We start from the raw sequence: 19,916 nt of genomic DNA, 5'->3' as shown, positions 1-19,916 counted from the left end.
ATTGTGGTTGTGTTGCTAATGATGCTCTTAGCTGTTGGATCCCTGCCTCATTTGTTGCAGAAGTTGGAAGGTGTGTAGTGAATGAGGCAGGGGAATGCAGGAAGAGAGAGGCTGTTTTCATGGTTTAGGCAGGATGGAATGCCACCTTGGAGAACTGGAGTCTCTCACAGCCTCTACTATAGAGTTCCTGGGTGATGCTGGGCAAGACACTTAAACCAAACTTTTTACAGGTGGCCACTGTGTTCCTCATTTTCCAGGTGGCCAATAGGATACCCAGGGGTCTGACTGAAGAAGTGCTAAACACTCACGGCTGCAACTGAGGTCAATGGGAGCTGTACTCTGAATATATAAAGTTCTATAAAATACTAAGTTTTCTGAAAAGAGTCAGCCCCTCTGCATCTTAAATTGTACACCCAAAGTCCCAAGCAAGCACCCTAACCACGGGACAATTCTTCCTAGTATTCCGGTATTTCCTAGTTGTTGAGTGCTTCATTTTTAAACCTTAATGTTCTTTCCATAGATGTTGTGTTTGTAATTTCCTAATTAAAAAAAAGGGGGGGGGGGGAATTCCAACATGTGGCTCACAGTGAGACCAAAGCAGTCATCAGCAGAGCAGGAACCTTTAGACCCACCTCACAAATATCTGCTGCTTGAGCTAACAGTAATTCACAGCAGTGGTAGGTTGTCACCCTGTATATGCACTCTCTATTAGAGGGAGATGAGGCACAGGTTGCACTGCTATTTGCTGACAGCACAGGGATTTGGGATTTAGTCCATGCTTTGAAGGGAGTGTGCAATAATGGTTAGACCCCAGGGAATACTTCTCCTCCCCCCGCACCAGACCCTTCTTCCCTTGCCCTTCCAGTCTGTCCTTGTTCCAGTATTTCCCCCCCAATACATGCAGCTCCCTCGCTACATGCGGCTCATCTGAGACCACCTGTCCTACCCCTTCCCTAGGCCTAGCTTCTCACCCCTCCGTCTTACAATCAGACCACTGCCACCACCCTCACTGCATGGACTCTGGTAGCATAGGAAAGAAAATACCACTGCTCTCAGTTTCTGCTCCCAACACTTGGTTGCTGGAAGGAGGAACTCTCGGGAAAATCCTTCTCCAGCCCAGGGCTGCTGGATTGAGAATGCTCAATATTTTTTCCCCTAACCTTGTTCTGAGAACAGCTGAACCCTTTTTGCTGAAACTTAAAAAAAATTTCAGCAGGAGGCAGACACCCACCACAGAAATTTCAGCTGAAACAGATCTATCTGGCAGTGTTATAAGCAGCTAAAATAGGGTTGCATCATTAATGGCAAGTCAGGCAACTTTAACTGTACATATTGCTACCTGTGCCATCTCTACTACAAAGAAGGATTAAGCATAAATCCTGAATGAGTTTACCAAGATATCTGCTCCCTCACAACCATATTCAGGCTACATCAAATGAGGTAGGGGTGTGGTTTCCCTGCTCACTTACACATTCTCGTGCTAGTGCAAGTATAAACAGCAGTGTAGTAGCAGTCACACACGGTAGCAGCAAAGGCACAGCTGAGCTGTGATAGCAAGATTGAGTAGGTGTTCACATGCCTGCGGGGGGGGGGGGGGGGAGGAGAGAAAAATCACACCCCTGGCTTGTTGCAGTCTCAAATAAATTCTTCACACATCTTTAAAGATGGACTCTTACTCCCAATTTCAGAGTCTGACCTTGTCGGGGGGGGGGGGGGGGGCACGACGACATGACACACTACCCCACTTGGCAGACAGCTAGCTGGTACTACTTACCGGTGTCTTACTGCTTTGACTCATTTGGGTATCCAAATCTTCTTTACAGGACCATGGTCTCAGCCCAAATGATTCTTCCTTAACCCACTACTGACTACACCTACTTAGCTTTCAGAATGGAAAAAAAACTATTAAAAAGAACTATTTGCACATATTGACCACACAGATGAGCAAACATTGTCAAATTATGTAAAATACGCTTTGTAAGAGACAAATCAAACAGCTTTAAAATAAGACCTCTGCTGCAGTGATGCAGAAAACTCAGAAGTTAGATTTATGCATTCAAAAAAAATTAAGTACCATGCAACATATGGCGCTTGAAAATGCCACACAGTACTGGAACAGTAAATGCATGCCAAGGTGGATCCAGTTCCTAAAGTAAATTGTAACTTCCACTGAGCATTAATTCTCTTTACTTATTGAAAGATAAAGTATTCTTAGGGACAACTGAAGTCATGTTCATCTCCAACATCTGTTGACATTTTAGATCATAAAATATCTACAATTTAATAACTTGAGTGTTAAAAGGAAAGTTTGCAAACTGTTGCACAACATCTTTATCTTTTGTAAATCAGTAGTAACAAGCCACTTGCCAGAAATAGGAAACAGGTAAACGAAGAGCCCAATATTTAACAGCAAAAGCACAGCTCTCTGTGCAAATTAAACCTATCCCTAGGTAAACTATCAACCTCACAGCTGAATCACAAAGATGCATCAAACTGAACTACTCCATATTTTCCACATATCATCCAGTCAGGTTCAGAATTCACAAACTGCTCACCTTGTCCAGGTTTCAGACCAACCTGAACATCAGATTTTAGTGTTCTCAAGCTGCAAAGAGGTGCAGGATGAAATTTGTTTAAGGCTTGATGAAATGGAACAGTAAACTCCCATTTTCTATCTCCAGTTAGTTTCCTGTAGTTCAGATCACCTTTAAAAATAATTAAATGTGACTTCTGCAGCTCAGTGTACAAGTCAGTAGCAACCTGAGCCATACTACAAAATTCATGTGGCAGAGTCCAAAACATGTGATCATGGTAAACCAAAACTCCTTTTTTAATACTGCCCTCCCAGTTTATCCCACACCTAGACATCCACTTATTATTAGCTGACTGCAACTGTTTAATAGTCCAATTAAAATCTTGCTTTGTAGTATCTGATACATACCATGGAATACACTTTCCATGGAAATGGATTTCAGAAGCTAACTTTGATGATAACAGAAAGTCAGCCAGTACTAGATCAGTAATAAGTTCATATCCAGCATTATCCAGGACTATGTCAACTCTAGTAACTTCTTCTGAAGTTCTTCTTTTCTTGCTGTTAATAAGCAGTGACCAAATGCTTTCCATATCATCCACTAAGATGGAAGTTTTCAAGTTGTCCAACGATTTTACAGGACTGGCTTTCTGAGAGTTGTCTTCACCAGCTGAAATGGAGAGGTCGCACTTATTCCCCCACAATGAAACCTGAAGAGAAAAAAGTCCATTTTGCTAAAATCTCATTATTCTATAGCATTTGTATTTTTCTAGACACAGTGGGACCTGACTCCACATACATACTCCCTATTAAAGCTCAACATTTTGTACATAAAGAGTTCAGAATGATTTCTGGGAGAGAAACCAAAACAATACTCTTCACTTCCAAAGAGACACAAGAAATGAGTTGGAAGGGGGAAATACAAGCCTCTTTCCCATCTTTATCCTGGACTCGTGACAGATTAGGTTTGGTATAAACACACTGACAGAGCTAAAGAAATTTATATTATATACACAACTCCAAAGAGCCTTGGCAGGAGTACACATAGGACTAATAATGGGAGGATAAGTGAGTTTTGATTACCTGGAGTTTGATAAGTTGGTCTATATTGCAAGACTATGAAAATGTGCTCTTTTATGAAGTCTCAACAAACAGCTAGGTATGCAGTGTTGCCAACTTATGATTTTATTAAGCCTCATGGTAATTGGTGTTTTCCTAAAGCTTCAGCTCCTAGGGCAAGGAGATGGTGAGAACTTCAACTTTCAGTTAAATCAATAAGTTTCTATCCCTAATGGTTACAGAGAAAAGCTTGAAGTTGTAAACGATAACACCAAAACAATTTTTTAAAATCATGGTTTAAAGCAAATCTCATGACTTTTGAATGCTCGGGGATGGCAACACTGGATTTACATGAAAAAGAATAAGCAGGGCTTGGAACATGTAATAGACCACCAGCAGCATGAAATTACATGGCTACTCACAGGGTTTTTGAATAAGACCCAATATCTAACCAGAGTCTTGTTAGTTTCACTCTGCTGCTCAGATCTTTAACTTGCAGCAGAGGCACAAGAAATGTTTGCAGACTCAGCAATAAACTGCATCAGTCAACATATGATAGGATACACCTCTACCCTGACAGAACACGGTCCTCAAGAGCCAAAAAAAAAAAAAAAATCTTACCGCATTATATCGAACTTGCTTTGGCCTCGAGCATTTCCGTTAATAGTCACTTCTCGCCCCGACTGACCCCTCAGAACCCCTGACCCATCCAACCCCCCCTGCTCCTTGTCCCGACTACTCTCTCCAGAGATGCCCCACCCCTAACCTCACTTCAAGACCCCACCCCATCTAAGCCCCCCTGCTCCTTGTCCCCTGACTGCCCCCTCCAGAGACCCCCCCAGCCCCTAACCACCCTTCCCAAGACCCCACCCAACCCCCCTGCTCCCTGTCCCCTGACTGCCCTGAGCCCTATCCACACTCCTGCACCCTTATAGGCCCTCCGGGACTCCCACGCCCTATTCAACACGCCCATTCCCCATGCCCTGACCGCCCCCAGAACCTCTGAACCATCCAACCTCTCCGCTCCCTATCCCCTGACCCCCACCACCCGAGACCCTCCGCCCCTTATCCAACCCCTTGGCCCCGGCCCGGCACCCTTAACACGCCGCTCAGAGCGGCGTGTCAGAGCCAGACAAGCTGATTCACCAGAGCGCGCAGCCCCGCCCACCAGAGCACCGCTTTACCATGTTATATCCGAATTAGTGTTATATTGGGTAGCTTTATATCGGGGTAGAGGTGTAATTGCAAATAAGGCCCCAGAATTTTTTTTAAGTTTAAAGTTTAAGTTTTGCAGAACTCAAATTTTGTAACTTGCTACAGGAAGGAACTGTGAATAAGAAATGCCAAGTTTACCTGCAGCAGCTTATAAAATTCTTCCTGAAGTTGTTTTTCATCTAGGTCCTCAATGTTTTTAAGAAGTTCCTGCAAGTAAGTGCATAAGGCAATAATAGCTTGTTGAGATTCAAAGAAGCTGTGAACCTTTGCTTCTTTAAATACATCATAGTCATCAATAGGAGGACTAAAATAGAAGGGAAAAGATATAATTATTAATATGATTTCCATTTTCTCTCACAGCAGCAGCAGCAGCAGCAAAAGCGTTAAACACAACTTGTTTATTTAGATGAATGTTAAACTCGGGGTCCTAATCTGAACTTTCACAGTAATGTGGCATGCCAGACTCCTACATGGCTCCAGTAATACTTACTTTGCCTGGTATTTGGTCTCATTTATTTTAAGCAGCACATACATATATTTTTTAACAATAACCATATATATTATGGTTGTGGCCAAATGTCTCAATCACGATGGTCCCCTTCTCCTCCCACTATATGGGGCACTGTATACGCACTTTGAAAACCCTCAAGGGCAGCCAATCTATGAGAGACAAATAGATGAAGGGTGACAAGCCAACTGAGGTTAAATAATTGATCCAGTTTTTTTTCAGTACATTTGTATTTATGGTTGTGTGGCAACTTTTCATATGGACATACCTAAACCCTTTTTTGAAAGGAAGGGATTCGTCTTGTGGAAATTTTCATCTGGGCCATTCTAAAAATTAGCATGATAATTCTTCTGTTAAACTTAAAAAAAAACTTTACATTTATAATGTATTGGAAAAGATAAATACAATTTTTTTAACAAATGACTCAGTACACCACACAAATAAAAGTTTTAGTCAAAGATCCTCTAGTATTTTGAATTGCTGAACAAAAAAGCCTTTCATGTTGTTGACTCTCTCTAAGATTACAAAAGAATTCTTCACTTTTGGTGTAGAGGGAGATTTAGAGAACACAATTCCAAAATAACAGGAAATACAATGAATGGATTCCCAAAAGTGCAACTGACACGGAAAGTGACATTTTCTGGTTTGGAAAAATGTTCTTTTCCCCACCCCATTTTGGAAACTAAAAACAATTTACTCATTTAGTTTACAAAGATCTTTGTGTGACACAGAATTAATGAAAATTTTAGAAGCCTTCTTTCACACTATGATCTTTTCATTATTTATTTGTTTTGTGTGTGGGGTGAAGCTTTTTTGGAGAACTGAATTCTTAACATTGCGGCTTACATAAATCACTCAATATTTATCTACACAAAAACGTACAATTTTTGGAAGTGTTTAAGTATCAATTAGACTCTTTTGAAAATTTTACCCAAAAATATCAGTGGTAAGAAGTGTATAATTACAACTAACCCTACTGTCACCACATTTTTGTCTTTTAGTGCCTGCTACTACTCCTGTTGAAATTAATAGGAGTTTTGCCATTAACTTCAAATGAGAGCTGGGATTGGCCCTTTGCTTTCAAATGAAAAACACCAGCCAATTTAACTTTTTTAGAGGGCACACAGAAAACGTTAGCTCAACCTTGCATATTACTTGATTAAGGGGAGGATATCAGAGTTTGAATTATGCTATGTCGCAAAGGAAGCAAAGCCTCATTAGTACCTTAACCAGGGAAATTGTTGCTAAGACTTCTAGCAGTGGAGTTAGTAGAAAATTGAAAAAGACTACTGCTCTACATTTGTAAGAAAGATCTGCATTTTAAACCAATTGCTTCATTTTAAGCTTACTCCCTTTCTTCCCCCTCTCAGATGCACAAAATCAGAAGAACTATACACAGGGTAACATTTCATGTTAGAGTATATACTTACTTATGAACTAGTGCTTCATGAATGCGGCGATACATGTAGCACTCCACATATAACCAAGGGGACTGAAACCAGCTTGGCTGTTCATTTCCATCTAATAAATTTTGTTGATATTCTAGGTATTGATTCCACAATGAAACATCAGGGAGTTTATCATCCAAGGGAACCAATGGTTTGTCTGTCTGCAGCTCATTCCTTAACTTAGAGAGGATGGATATAGTATTCTTCTCTGCCTCAATGCCTTTCTGAAATAAAATGGAAAATAAGGTCCCTAGTCCAAAAATACATTCCTGGATAGCCACATACTCTATGGTAGATAAATTTTACTGCAAAAGGAAATAAGTTTTGAATCTTAAAAATCGAACAAAAATATCAGACTCTCAGGATCTTGCACTTGAACAAAGACAAAAGTCTAAATGACGCTCAGTGAAGCTTTTGTTCTACATCTGACATTCACTGCAGTTTCAAACCTTCCAAGCTAGAAGAATCCCCTTATGCCATGAAAGTTATCTGATTCTGTGTTGAGGCGGGACCTTTTGCTCATAATCCATTCTGTTCAACAAAATGCCTGGTTCACTGGGGAGAACTGTTAGGGGTCTGTTACAGTAGCGGGCAGATGAGGTTCTGTAGACTGCAATGTGCAGGAGGTTAGACTAGATGATCATGATTCTCTCTTCCGACATTAAAGTCTACAAGTCTATGAGAACAGCAGCCTGAAACCTTACCATCCCCACAAGGGCTAAGATGGATATGCCACATACCACCATGTAGCCAAAGAACAGAGAAAACTGAGGAAGTTTCAGGAGCCAGAAAGAAAAAAAAAAAAACATTAATAAAAGTGAGACATAACATAAATAACCAGGAAAGCAAAGGAAAAAGACAAGTCAGGGGTTGAGAGAAAAGAGGGACGACATGAGAAAAATTATGAGAGAAGACAACACGAGGAAAACAGGAATAAAAATAAAACAGAGAAAAGATCTCTAATAAGTTTCAGTATGAGAAAAATAGTATGAAACAACAGTACTCTTACCTCTCCATGTTCTTCAAAGAATTCATTTTTATGTCGGTGCAAAGTATCAATAACCCTAGTTAGGATTTGAGGCAGCCTGTCCTTAATTGTAAAATATGCAAAAGATCTAACAAGAAAAGAATCAAAGCATTACATTAATTACTCACACTAACACGAACAGATTTAATACCTTTTTCCTATTTATTCATTACTTTATTTTCAAGTGCAATCTATCACATTTAAGGATAGCATATAAAATGCAGTAATTTCTGTTTTGCTAGCTGCTTTTGAAGTTAGAGGGAGGAGTTAGCAAATGTGAAAAATTATTTTTCATTTCACCATATCCTAATGGACTAAAGAAATACTTTAGCCCTGGCAGACCAGTGAATTCCAGTGTAAAACACCCTTTCACGGAGAATGCTCAGTTATCAGATGTTGAAATCAAAGGAGGTAGGCTCAAGTGCCCAAATGGCTCATTAGAAGAAACATACACTGTTTTAACCTTGTATCTTATTGACCCTGGCTAATAAAAGCAAAGTAACCTTACACTTACCCTACACTTCCATTTATGTTACAACATACCCAGTTCCTAAAATAATTTACCTGGATGAATCAATACCAAATTTGAAGAAGGGCAATAAGCAGGGGTGAAAGTAAGTTAGAGCCGGAGTCCTGAGCAGGGGGCGTGGCCTCAACCGGAAGAGGCAGGGCCTTAAATCCCTGGGCCCTTTAAATCTTGATTTAAAGGGCCAGGGCTCCAGCTGCGGTAGTGGTGGCTGGGAGCCCGGGGCCCTTTAAATCCCCCCAAGCTACCAGCTGCAGAGGCGGCTGCGAGCCCCGGGGCTGATTTAAAGGGCCCAGGACTCCAGCTGCCACTACTGCAGTGGAGCCCTCTGCCCTTTAAATCACTGAAGAGCCCTGGGGGCTCCCAGCTGCCACTGCTACCCCGGGGCTCTGGCAGAGCTTTAAAGGGCCTGGGGCTCTGCTGTGGTAGCAGCTGCCGGAGCCCTGAGCCCTTTAAATCCCTGCCTGAGCCCTGGGGTAGTGGCAGCGGGGCTCTGGCGGGGATTTAAAGGGCCCCGGAGCTCCAGCCACCGCTACTGCCCCGGGGCCCTTTAAATCCCCACCTGAGCCCTGCTGCCCGGGCCCTGGGATAGCGGTGGCCGGGCTCCATCACGGATTTAAAGGACCCCAGGGCTTCAGCCACCGCTACCGCCCCAGCCCTTTAAATCCCTTCGGAACCCCACCACTGCTACCCCAGGGTTTCGGCAGCAGGGCTCAGACGGGGATTTAAAGGGCCCCAGGAGGGTAGCAGGGGCTGGAGCTCCGGGGCCCTTTAAATCCCTGCCACTGCCGCTACCCCAGGGCTCGGGCAGCAGGGCTCAGGTTGGGATTTAAAGGGCCCCGGGGCAGTAGCAGCGGCTGGAGCTCCAGGGCCCTTTAAATCCCTGCCAGAGCCCCGCCGCCACTACCCCAGGGCTTGGGCAGCAGGGCTCAGGCCAGGATTTAAAGGGTCCGGGACGGTAGCAGCGGCTGGAGCTCCAGGGCCCTTTAAATCCCCGCCGCAGCCACCCCAGGGCTTTAAATTGCCCTCTCTGAAAGCCAGTCCTGATACAGCACACCAGCTCTTACTGGTACACCGTACCGGCTTACTTTCATCTCTGACAATACGTAAAAGAAAATGACATGCATTAAAGCGCTCACTATAACTAGTCAGAACATTTTCATTTAAATTTCAATTCAGCAAACTATGTTTTGTCAAAATTAAAATGTTTCATGAAGACATTGTTTTCACTAAACTTTTGTTGGGAAGGTTTTGGGGTCCAGGATGAGGGATGAAAAGCCTTGGCTCTGAATCAGGCAGAGCAGGGACTTGAACCCGAGTCTCCCACATTCCAGACCAGTGTCCTAACTATCAAGTTGTAGAGCAGGGGTCGGAAACCTATGGCACGCATGCCAAACACAGCACGCGAGCCAATTTTTAATGGCTCGCTGCTGTCTGCTGGACCCAGGCAGACAGCAGCGTGCCACTAAAAATCCTGCCCGGCCCAGCCCGCTCTTTTCCGCTCCCCACCCTCCCCTTGCAGGGCAGGCAAGCTTCCCCCTCCCCCAGCCTCTTCCCCGAGCATGCTGGGTTCCTGCCCCTCCTTCTCTCCCTCCCTTGCTACAGAGGGGGAGAGGGAAAAGCGGAACTGCAGCACGCTCCGGGGACCTTGGGGAAGGGGGTGGAATCAGGGCATATCCCCTCCAGCCCCCTGCCCTGGGCTGCTCAGGGCAGGGGGCTGGGAGCACCCCCAGCCCTCTGCCCTGACCCCTGCACCTCCCCCCACACCCCCTCAGTCCTCTGCCCTGACCCCTGCACCCCCACACCCCATGCCCTGACTCTTGCACCCCCCACCTCCCCACTCCCACCCCTCACACCAAATGGGAGCTCCTGCACACACCCTCACATTCCCACCTGCACCCCTCGCACCAAATGGGAGCTGCCCAGGTAAGCGCTGCACACCCAAACCTCCTGCCCCAACCCTGAGCCCCCTCCCTCATTCTAGCTCCTGGCCAGACCCTGCACCCCAACCTGCTCCTTCTCCCCCAGCCCTGTTCTCAGCACACACCCACCCTCATCTCAGTGCAGAGAGAGGAAGAGAATGGCTAGAACCAGGGAGAAGGTAGGTACCTACTCTATGTGGACAGGGCCAGGACTCCAGACCAGCAGCGGGCTGAGCAGGGCCGGCAGCCGGGACCCTGGCTGGCAGGAGCCGGCAGACGGAACCCCAGACCAACAGCAGGCTGAGTGGCAGCGGGCTGAGCCGCTCAACCCACTGCCAGTCTGGGGTCCCGGCCACCAGCACCGCTCAGCCCACTGCCCGTCTGGGGTTCTGGCTGCCTGCCCCTTACCAGCCGGGGTCCCGGCCGCAGGCCCTGCTCAGCCCGCTGCCGGCCTAGGTGAACGGAACTCCCGGCCAGCAACGGGCTGAGCGGGCCGGCAGCATAAGATCAGCATTTTAATTTAATTTTAAATGAAGTTTCTTAAACATTTTGAAAACCTTGTTTACATACGACAATAGTTTAGTTATATAATATATAGACTTATAGAGAGAGACCCTCTAAAAAACGTTAAAATGTATTACTGGCACACAAAACCTTAAATTAAAGTGAATAAATGAAGACTTGGCACACCACTTCTGAAAGGTTGCCAACCCCTGTTGTAGAGCAACTGACATGCAGGCACACTTCCCTTTACCAGTCTGTTTTTCTAAACAAATTCAAAAAGAATATTTTTGGTGGTGTTGTTCCAATAAGGAACAAAAACAAATTTCAAAACCTTGAGAGCTGCTACACAATAACACTGCCATTTTCCCATAGCTCTGGTCCTCATCTCATGAAGTGTTTTTCCAACTCTGGTAAAGAAGATTTGTCAAGGATGCAAGTTGACAGGCATCACTTGCGTCACCTTTTCAGATGATAATATAATACTGTCAAGCTAGTGCTACAATGTATGTACACTGATAAGGTGATATACAATCCTATACATATGGTTACTTTAATACACACAAAAAATTCACTGTGAAGCAATCAGGACTGCTAACCCCACAGCATACCTGATCCAAACTCACAATATCAGAGAGAAGTTAGGGTATGTTAAAGTACATAGACTCTGTTCCTCCACTCACACTGCATCATCACCACAAATATCAAACACAGACCATGCACTGCAACCTCAACTCTGTCTCCCCCGTTTTGTTTCTGCACATACCCCTTTGCCAGATTTCTCCTCCTTCACCTCTTCCCCCAATACTATTAGTTACGGATATCAGGTATAAGGTAAAGGGTTAGATGCAGAAGGATTGCTAAAGGGAGACTGCCCAGCCTTCTGTTATGAAAGGACAAAATTAAGGTTCTCATGTATGGTCTTTGTTGTACGGCATAATTCTCCTCTGTCAGATTTTATTCTACAGCAGCAGAGAAAGTGTAGCTCCTGGTAGGGAAGATTTCATATGTCCCGGATTCCAATGAACCATTAGGCCAGCATATGCAGTGTATAACCCTAAATCCAATCTTTTTTTAAAAGCACTCATTACACCAGATCTACTCAGAATACACACCTCTCTACCAATTTTTTTTGTAGCCAGACAACAAAAAGGTAAAACTCTCAAAAAATTTTTTTTGCCAGAACCCAATTCCAGAGACTTCCTGTTTAAAACCAAACCAAACAAAAGCTACCAGGGAAAACCACACAGGGCATAAGAATTAATCCTGTGTGAAATTTCACCTCAATAAGCCACCTACCTTTAGAGAAAAATAGGAATTCAAGCAATATTTTAAGTCAATTTTAGTCATTACCAGTCACCTCCATTTACTAAATGTCAGTAATAATACAGAGAGATGACAGGCTGACAAAGGTAGCTGGTATCTACCACAGTGCATCAACTTACATTAACACTGAGTTACTTGTCACAAAAACTACATTAATAACCTTAGAGACTAACCAGTGCCACAAGTACTCCTTTTCTTTTTGCAAATACAGACTAACACAGCTGTTACTCTGAAACCTGTCATTAATAACCTTAAACTACAATTTTAATAGAGACTAAAACCCATCATAATCCTAGTACTAACCATCCAGCTGGAGGAACACCTCCACGGGTACTGAATACATGCAGATATACCGGCGCTGGAGCCCCCAGCACAACTGCACCGACTGGAGGGCGAGAGCTGAAGGTCTGGCCAGAGCAGTTTCACTTCCAGTGGCATGCCTGTACGTCTCTGCCTTGCTACCAAAACAGCGTTTGCGATGCCCCCTAGGATGCAGGGAGTGCGGGTTGACAAGGATGCCCGCAGGGCTTGTGTAGAAGGGAGACCAGCGATAAGAGCGAATCACCCAGGACAGCCGCCCCAGCTGAGCGGGGGTAAGAAGGGCCCGTGACAGCCTGGTCGGCACCGCACAGGGAGCGACGCTGTCTGACCGCGCTGCGTCCCCGCGCACAGAGGCGGAGCTCAGGTGACAGCGGAGCTCCACAGCCGGCTCTCGGGCTACCCACCCCTCCGCGCCTTGGCCGCCCCCGAGTCAGGGAGCCCCGTTAGCGCACCGGCCCAGCGGCCGCCCGCGCACGCTGCCGAGCCGTGACCGGCGGGGAGTCACGAGCCGGGGCAGGGCTCGACGTTCCGCCGCCCTCTCCAGCCGCGGCGCCCTGCGGAGGTCGCTGCTGGACGCAGCCCCCCCCCGGGACAGGTTCGTCCCACGAGAGCCCGGAGCCGGCGCCCCGGTGTCGGGCGCTCTCAGGGGAGCCGCTGCCAGAGCGGCGCCTGGATGGGCTGAGATGCGCCCCCCCCGGTTCAGCACTACCCCACTTGCGAACCCCCGCCGAGCCGTCACGGACCCCTTGAAGCTGCCCGCCAACGAAGCCGGTACCCCCGCCATCTTCCCCCCGCAGAGTAGTACTGCGGCACCGTTCCGGAAATGACGCAAGCACGCCTTGTTGCGCCCTCAATACGCATCATTAGCGCCGCAGGGAGGAGGAACAAACCCGCGGGGCGGGGCCGCACGGGGGCGGAATTGGTGGACGAGGGGGCGTGGTTACATGGTAAGAGCGCGCGGTGTGGCGGGGACTGAAGGTCGGGAGCCGGGTGCGGGGACAGGCAGTTGGGCGCAGCCGTTCCCCGCGCGTCAGGGAAAGGAGCCGCCCCCCCCACCCCGGGAAGCTCAGGTCACTGGTAGGGTGCGACCCCCACCCCTTGTGAACAGAGCCGCGCGCGGCTGTCAGGCCTTCCCAGTGTGTCGGGGCGCGAGCCCCCCCCGTGCGCGCGAGGGGTCCGCGGGCCCCCGGCACGGCTGCCGCCAAGAATCGGCTCCCGCTGGCTGCCAACGGCCGCGTGGGGGGAGGCGCTGTGCCCGGGCTCTGGGCGCCGCGGGCTGGGCCTTATGAAGGGGAGGCTGGAGGCGGTGCCGGCCTCCTCCCGGCTCGGGCTCCCGGCGGTTGCCCTGCTGCCGCCCGGAGCCGCGCGCGTCCCCCGTAGCTCACAGGGCACCCTACCGGGGAGTCGGTGTCGTCGCCCCATTTTATAGATGGCGAAACTGAGACCCGGAGGGTGTCCAGGCCTGGAGGGAGTGGGCGAAACCACATGCGTTTCTGTTCTAGGCCTTGGCTGCCCTGGCCTGTGCCAGTTCAGCAGGCTGGTCGGAAGCAGAGGCCCCAGCTCCTAACTGATGTATGGAGGGGGGAGGGGGTCTCTTAGGACAACCTTTCCAGGTACCCTGCCCAACAGGGCTCTTCCTGTTTCAGGACCCTGAGGTAGGTCAGGATTCTGCAGCTGGTCCTACATCACAGCAGTGCTCAGATACAACCACCAGCGCCCCAAGCTGCAATTCAAAACATGTCTACACTGGCAGAGTTACAGTGCCACCCAGAGAGTGCTGAAGGGAAACCGCTGTTGTGTGTTCTCACTGTCAGCTGCCAGTGCAATAACGTGTTCATACTTGCGGCACTTGCAGCGGTATTTGGAGTGGTGCACTCTGGGCAGCTGTCCCACAGAGCACCTCTTTCTCTTCTGCCGCTAAGACTTGTGGGAAGGTGAAGAGGGTTGCAGGGCATCCTGGGTCCTGTCCCAATGTCTCATGATGCATTGCTTTGCATCCCAGCAATTGCTGTGCTTCTGTCTGTATTTGGCGCCATCTTTCAATGGTTTCTGTACTGCGCACCCTGCCTCTTCAGGCTGCAGGAGTGGATCCCGAGCTGTTGACTAGTATGCTGCTCGCTCTGACCAACACGTCACAAGTGACAGTGGAGTTATTCCTTAAACTACAAAGGCAAGAGCAGTGTGACATTGATCTTGCTACGCGTAGTAGCTACGACACAAGATTTCTTTTGGCATTCATGGAAGTGCTGACCACAGTGAAACGCTGCTTTTGGGCTCAGGAAACGAGCACTGAGTGGTGCGATCACATCGTGATGTATGTCTGGGATGACGAGCAGTGGCTACGGTTGGTGGATGTGATTTAAATCAAATTAGTGGAAGACTCGATTCAATCATGGTTTTCTACATAAAAGTGCATTCTTGTTGGTTGTTATAGCCTTAATACATATTCTTCACAACTCCGATAGGTGTAGGTTTCATTGTTAGAAGGTGCACACTATACATTTTTAAAGTGAATTATTTTGAAAACTTTTCAGGTTAGTTTTACAGCTATATCAGAAAATGAATGATTGGTTATTTCATTTACCAAAAGTAATTAAAGCATATATTTATGAAGTTATTGGGAGGTGAGCTATCTCCAATTCAACAGGTTAATCATTAATATTTGGAGGAGTTTCTTGCCATGCTGTATTAGGAGGAGTACATCGGCAGACATTTAAGTTGTTTTAGTTAACTAAAACAACGTTATGTATTCTGGATTTTTTTTCTTCAACAGCAAACAATGTTTTAACAAAACAAGCATATGAATTTTTGAATTTAGTTAAACATTCAAGTTTTTTAAAATCAGGTTTGTTTTTGTTAAAATTGTTTAAAATAGTTAAATGAAATATTTAAAAAAAAATTAAATCAACTATGTCAGCCAGGTCAACATGAGAAACTTAAAATATTGGCTTCTGCAGCTAATTCAGTCGTTTTCACCTTCATTTTCTTCTTTGTTCATAATCTGGGAAAGGTCCCAAACAGTTTCTCAATTTGGAATGAATTAGTCCAAAGGAAGAAAATATTCTTTCTACACCAGCAGAGGAAGCAACTGCTGGTAAAAGTGAGATTATCACTTCAGCAGTCTCTGAATCCAAGTATTTAAGTGACTTCCAACCAGTTCACTGGTATGACTTTCTTTAAAACATCATCAGCAAACATATATTTCTTGAATGGTTCACACTTATAGTTGGCATTATGGAGGGATGATTGCTGGATGTCCATGTCATAGCCAACTCCTCTTCTTCAGCAGTTAAGGTTTGATGAGTATTACGAATCTTTGCAAGAAAATGAGCTGGAGATGGTGCTTGTCCCATTTGTTTTTTTTAATGCTTGTAATTTTACTCTCATTGTATATTTCTCTTTTTAAAATCTCACTCAGTTCCTTCCAGATTTCAACAGCGTCAGCAATAAAACAGCTATTTCCCTGCATTTTGTTCAAGGCTACAGAAATAGGCTTCGGGGTACTCCGCATGTGGTCAACATTTCTCTTAAGTCCAATGTTGAGAACTTTGGCTCTGACAGTGCCATCTATTTTTTTCACTCTTTTGTTCACAAACTGTCCTAAGATTAGGCCAGTTCTTGATATAGTGCTCAAAACAGTCCACTACTGAGTTCCATTGCACGTCTTGTGGGAGGGTTAGCTTGGTTCCTCCCACTTTTTTCAGAGCAGCTGCTGCAAAGTGGTTGTTACAGAAGTATTTTGCAATTTCAACAACATTAGCCTTTATTTCTGGAACACTGAAGTCTGGCTAAGAAGTGCATCAAATGAGCACTGCAACTATATGTTGTTAGCTTGGGACTCTTTTCACACTCTCCTAAATTATTTCTTCTCATCTTGGATACATTTGCAGCATTGTCTGTGACCAAGCCGCTTACTAGACATTTGAACTTTTTTTTTCAGTTTGTTATAGCTTTTACTGCTGCTACTACTTGTAAGTATTCTGCTGTGTGTGCATTTCCTGATGTATCAATTGTTTCTGTAAGGAAGACACTCCCTTCTTCTGTTGTCACAGAAGCACATACAACAGGATCATTGTGGACATTGCTCCACCCAAGACTTAGGTTAACAATTTCACCCTCTAGACCTTTTGCACACTGCTCAATTTCTCTTTCATACACTTTATCCAGCAATTTGCCTGCAATATCTGCTCTGTTGGGTGGATTGTATCCTGGTCTTAATGACTGAATCATGTTAATGAAGTGTGGGTTCTCAGTCATATGGAAAGGGGAGTTTTTTTGCATAAACAAACCGGGCAATCTTTTAATCAATTACTGCTTTTTGTAATCTGCTGGTTCTTATCACAAACTTGTCTATGGTGGTTTCTGGATGATGATGGAGTTGTTTTTTTCTTTTTGCTACAGGTGATATACTGTGGCTATGTGACATACCTTATGTGACTGAAACACTATCATTGGCAGATAACTCTGAAACTATAGAAAATGATGGTGATCTTGAAGGTGGATAGTCTTCAGAATCCTGTATGTTGAGGATGGATTCTCCTAATTAATTAATTGCATTGACTTATTTTGTTTATTATTACTATACTGCTCATTTAGTATTACTCATTGCATTCACTGATACTCAGTACTACTTTAAAGGTGAAATTGTAAAAGGAAGATCTGCCTATTTCAGCTATTTATTTTTTATCACAACTGCATCTAAAATGATAGTACCATAGAGTAACAACTATATTTTTTGCTCAAACATGAGAATTTAAGAATAGTCTAGAAGGAAGACAGGCAGTCCTTAAGAAAAGTATGAAATAAAAAAGTTTACCAACCTGAAGATCCTGCTAGTTCAGACATGTTCCTTTCATCATCTTCAGTGCAGCTTCCTCCTGAAAAGAAACACTTCTCATGATGTTGTTTCTTTCAGGCAACCCAGGCCTTGCATTTCTTTGTTGCACTGTTTGCATTTTGCACGCATGCCTGTCTTACCCACAGGTAGAGGAACTTCATTAAAATATTCCCAAGCTGGGTCTCTTTTACAGCCTGCTGCTATTATAGGTTTTCCCTTCTAGTGAGAGAATAGTATGGTAGATCTCAAATCAATGAAGGCTACACTCAGAAAGACCTCAAGACTTCTGGAATATGCTGCTCAAACAGTTTCACTTTTGTTTCTGCTGCCTGTCCCTCCCTTCTCACATTTATCTCCAGACTTCTTCTCCTTGTCCAGATCTATTCCGCCCCCAACAATCTTCTATTCATTGAACTTTTTGAAACTTTGCACTTTTAGAGAGAGGTAAGAGAGTGACTCTGTGTACACAGATTGGCAGAGGGACAGTGAAGTTGAGGTCTGTTATTTCTCACCTCTATATGTTTATTTTATTTATAACATTTTTGCTGTTAACAAGCATGTTATCTCTGGAGACAAATCTACCATTGGAGAACTGCAAAACTAAGCATCTCTGATGCTCAGTCTAGAAGATACTGAGTCCCATTGGGTAGATAGAAAGATTAACCTAAATAATCTATAAAGAAGCTCCTGGACCCCCATAAGATTTGGGTCCCTAATCCATGAACTATTGGAACACATTTACAAGACTTTTTTAAACATTACTTAAATATATTGTCTCATACTAAAGAATTAGAATTTATAATCTCTATTCCATGATGAGATATCTTTGAGCTATAATGTATCTTAATTAAAACTCTTTTCCTCAAAAAGCATTTTATAAAAAAAATCCTATTTAAATGAAAAATCTGTTTGTTTTTTTTTTATATCATTGATTTTTATCCACCATGGCTTCAGAAATTTTGTATGAGGAAAGCCACATTCATGGGACTGTGAGATGAACTCACCCCAGCCCTGCACCACAAGGACACAAGAATGAGAGCTACCCTGCCGTTGGAGAAGCGCGTGGCGATTGCACTATGGAAGCTGGCTATTCCAGACTGCTACTGATCGGTCGCTAATCAGTTTGGAGTGGGAAAGTCTACCATTGGACTCATGTTGATGGAAGTGTACAGGACCATTAATTGCATCCTGCTCCGAAAGACCGTGATTCTGGGCAATGTGCGTGACATTGTAGCTGGTTTTGCACAAATGGGCTTCCCTAACTGCAGAGGGGCAATACATGGCATGCATATTCCGATTCTGGCACCAGACCACCTAGCCACCAAGTACATTAATCACAAGGGGTATTTCTCAGTGGTTCTCCAGGCACTTATGAATCACCGTGGGCGTTTTACAAACAACGCAGGCTGGTCCAGAAAGGTGCATGACACATGCATTTTTCAGAACTCTGACCTGTTCAGGAAGCTGCAAGCAGGGACTTTCTTCCCGGACCAGAAGATCACCGGAGGGGAAGTTGAAATGCCCATTGTGATCCTGGGAGATCCTGCCTACCCCTTAATGTCAGGACTTATGAAGTCATACACGAGGCAACTTGACAGCAGTAAGGAGCAGTTCAACAACAGGCTGCACAAGTGCAGAATGACTGTTAATTGTGCTTTTGGCAGTTTAAAGGCCCGTTGGCGCTGCCTCTATGGGAAGCTGAACCTGGCCGATGACAATATTCCTATGCATATTAGCTATGTGTTGTACGCTCCATAATATTTGTGAGTGGAAGGGTGAAAGCTTCACTCAGGGCTGGACCACTGAGGCTCAGTGCCTGGAGGCTGAGTTTGAACAGCCAGAGACCAGGGCTATTAGCAGGACACAGCACGGAACCATAAGCGATGCCTTGAGGCAGCAACTTGAAGCTGAGCACCACTAATATTTGTTGCTATGCTCGGGAGTGCAGTGCTTGTAATGCTAAGAGGTGATTGGTGCACATGTTGCAATATGTGGGTTTAACATAATTGTATGTTGCTTTGCAGGGCTCATTTTGCTTTCAGTTAATAGAATAAAGATTACTTTCAAGCCAACGCAATTCTTTTATTAAAAGACAACAACTGTAGGAGAGAGTCAAATAAAAAAAAAAAAAAGTAGTGAGTGGGATAGGGGAAGGGAAGGTCCGAGGAAGAGGAGGGACCCGGGGCTGGCTAAAGATTTGTGTATGTCTAGGGATCATACCCAACCTTCTCCTTTGGAGTACAATGCAACACAGACAACACTGATTCAGTGATTTAAAACACAGCTAGTACTCTCACACCTGTCACTAACTGGCTGATGCCAGGCAAGCACACATGAGCCACAAGACCCCCAAAATGGCGAGTAGCTGCAGGGGCAGGGTAAATTACTCTTCCCGGACCCTGCTGTACACTGGGCACGTGGCTCTTGGGGAGAGCCAGCACTGTGGGGGGGCCTGATAATCATTCTTGTCCCCCCACTTTCCACAGGATGTGATAATTATGAAAGATATCTTGCTGCTGAGGGTGAGCAAGGAATCAAGGGAGGGTCTTCTCCAAGACTGCTGCTTCCACCCTGGCCCCTGTGCGGCTCGCCTGTGTGCAGCAATGGTACCTCCTCTTCCCCCCTCCCCGTGACACAGTGGAGCAGGAAAGTTACCATTAATGGGGCAAGAAACAAAGCAGCTCTGCCGAAGA

General features: G+C 45.3%; 2 protein-coding genes across 5 annotated transcripts in view; one reads left to right on the top strand and one right to left on the bottom strand.

Annotated features, from left to right (window-relative positions):
* Positions 1-1,788: 1,788 nt before the first annotated feature.
* On the bottom strand, positions 1,789-13,229 carry DCPH1 (damage control phosphatase 1). The gene is made up of 5 exons (XM_074948623.1): positions 13,130-13,229; positions 7,773-7,878; positions 6,746-6,987; positions 4,946-5,111; positions 1,789-3,243 (listed from the first exon to the last, which is right to left on the bottom strand). The coding sequence occupies exons 1-5, from the start codon at positions 13,168-13,170 to the stop codon at positions 2,476-2,478; spliced, it is 1,323 nt and encodes a 440-aa protein (XP_074804724.1). The 5' UTR covers positions 13,171-13,229; the 3' UTR covers positions 1,789-2,475.
* Positions 13,195-19,916, top strand: part of RMND1 (required for meiotic nuclear division 1 homolog) — a 53,795-nt gene continuing 47,073 nt past the window's right edge. Inside the window, exon 1 of one of the 4 annotated variants that reach the window (XM_074948617.1) lies at positions 13,195-13,333. In XM_074948617.1, coding sequence (XP_074804718.1) covers positions 13,210-13,333 — 124 coding nt within the window. In that variant the 5' untranslated portion in view covers positions 13,195-13,209. Of the gene's footprint in view, positions 13,334-13,432; positions 13,464-19,916 lie in introns of those variants that run through there. The other 3 variants (XM_074948621.1, XM_074948620.1, XM_074948619.1) reach the window with 3 other exon arrangements.

Source organism: Natator depressus, chromosome 3, assembly GCF_965152275.1.
Source record: "Natator depressus isolate rNatDep1 chromosome 3, rNatDep2.hap1, whole genome shotgun sequence".
Lineage (NCBI taxonomy): Eukaryota > Metazoa > Chordata > Testudines > Cheloniidae > Natator > Natator depressus.
Note: the sequence above shows the minus strand (reverse complement) of the source record. Positions and strands in the feature narration are given on the sequence as shown.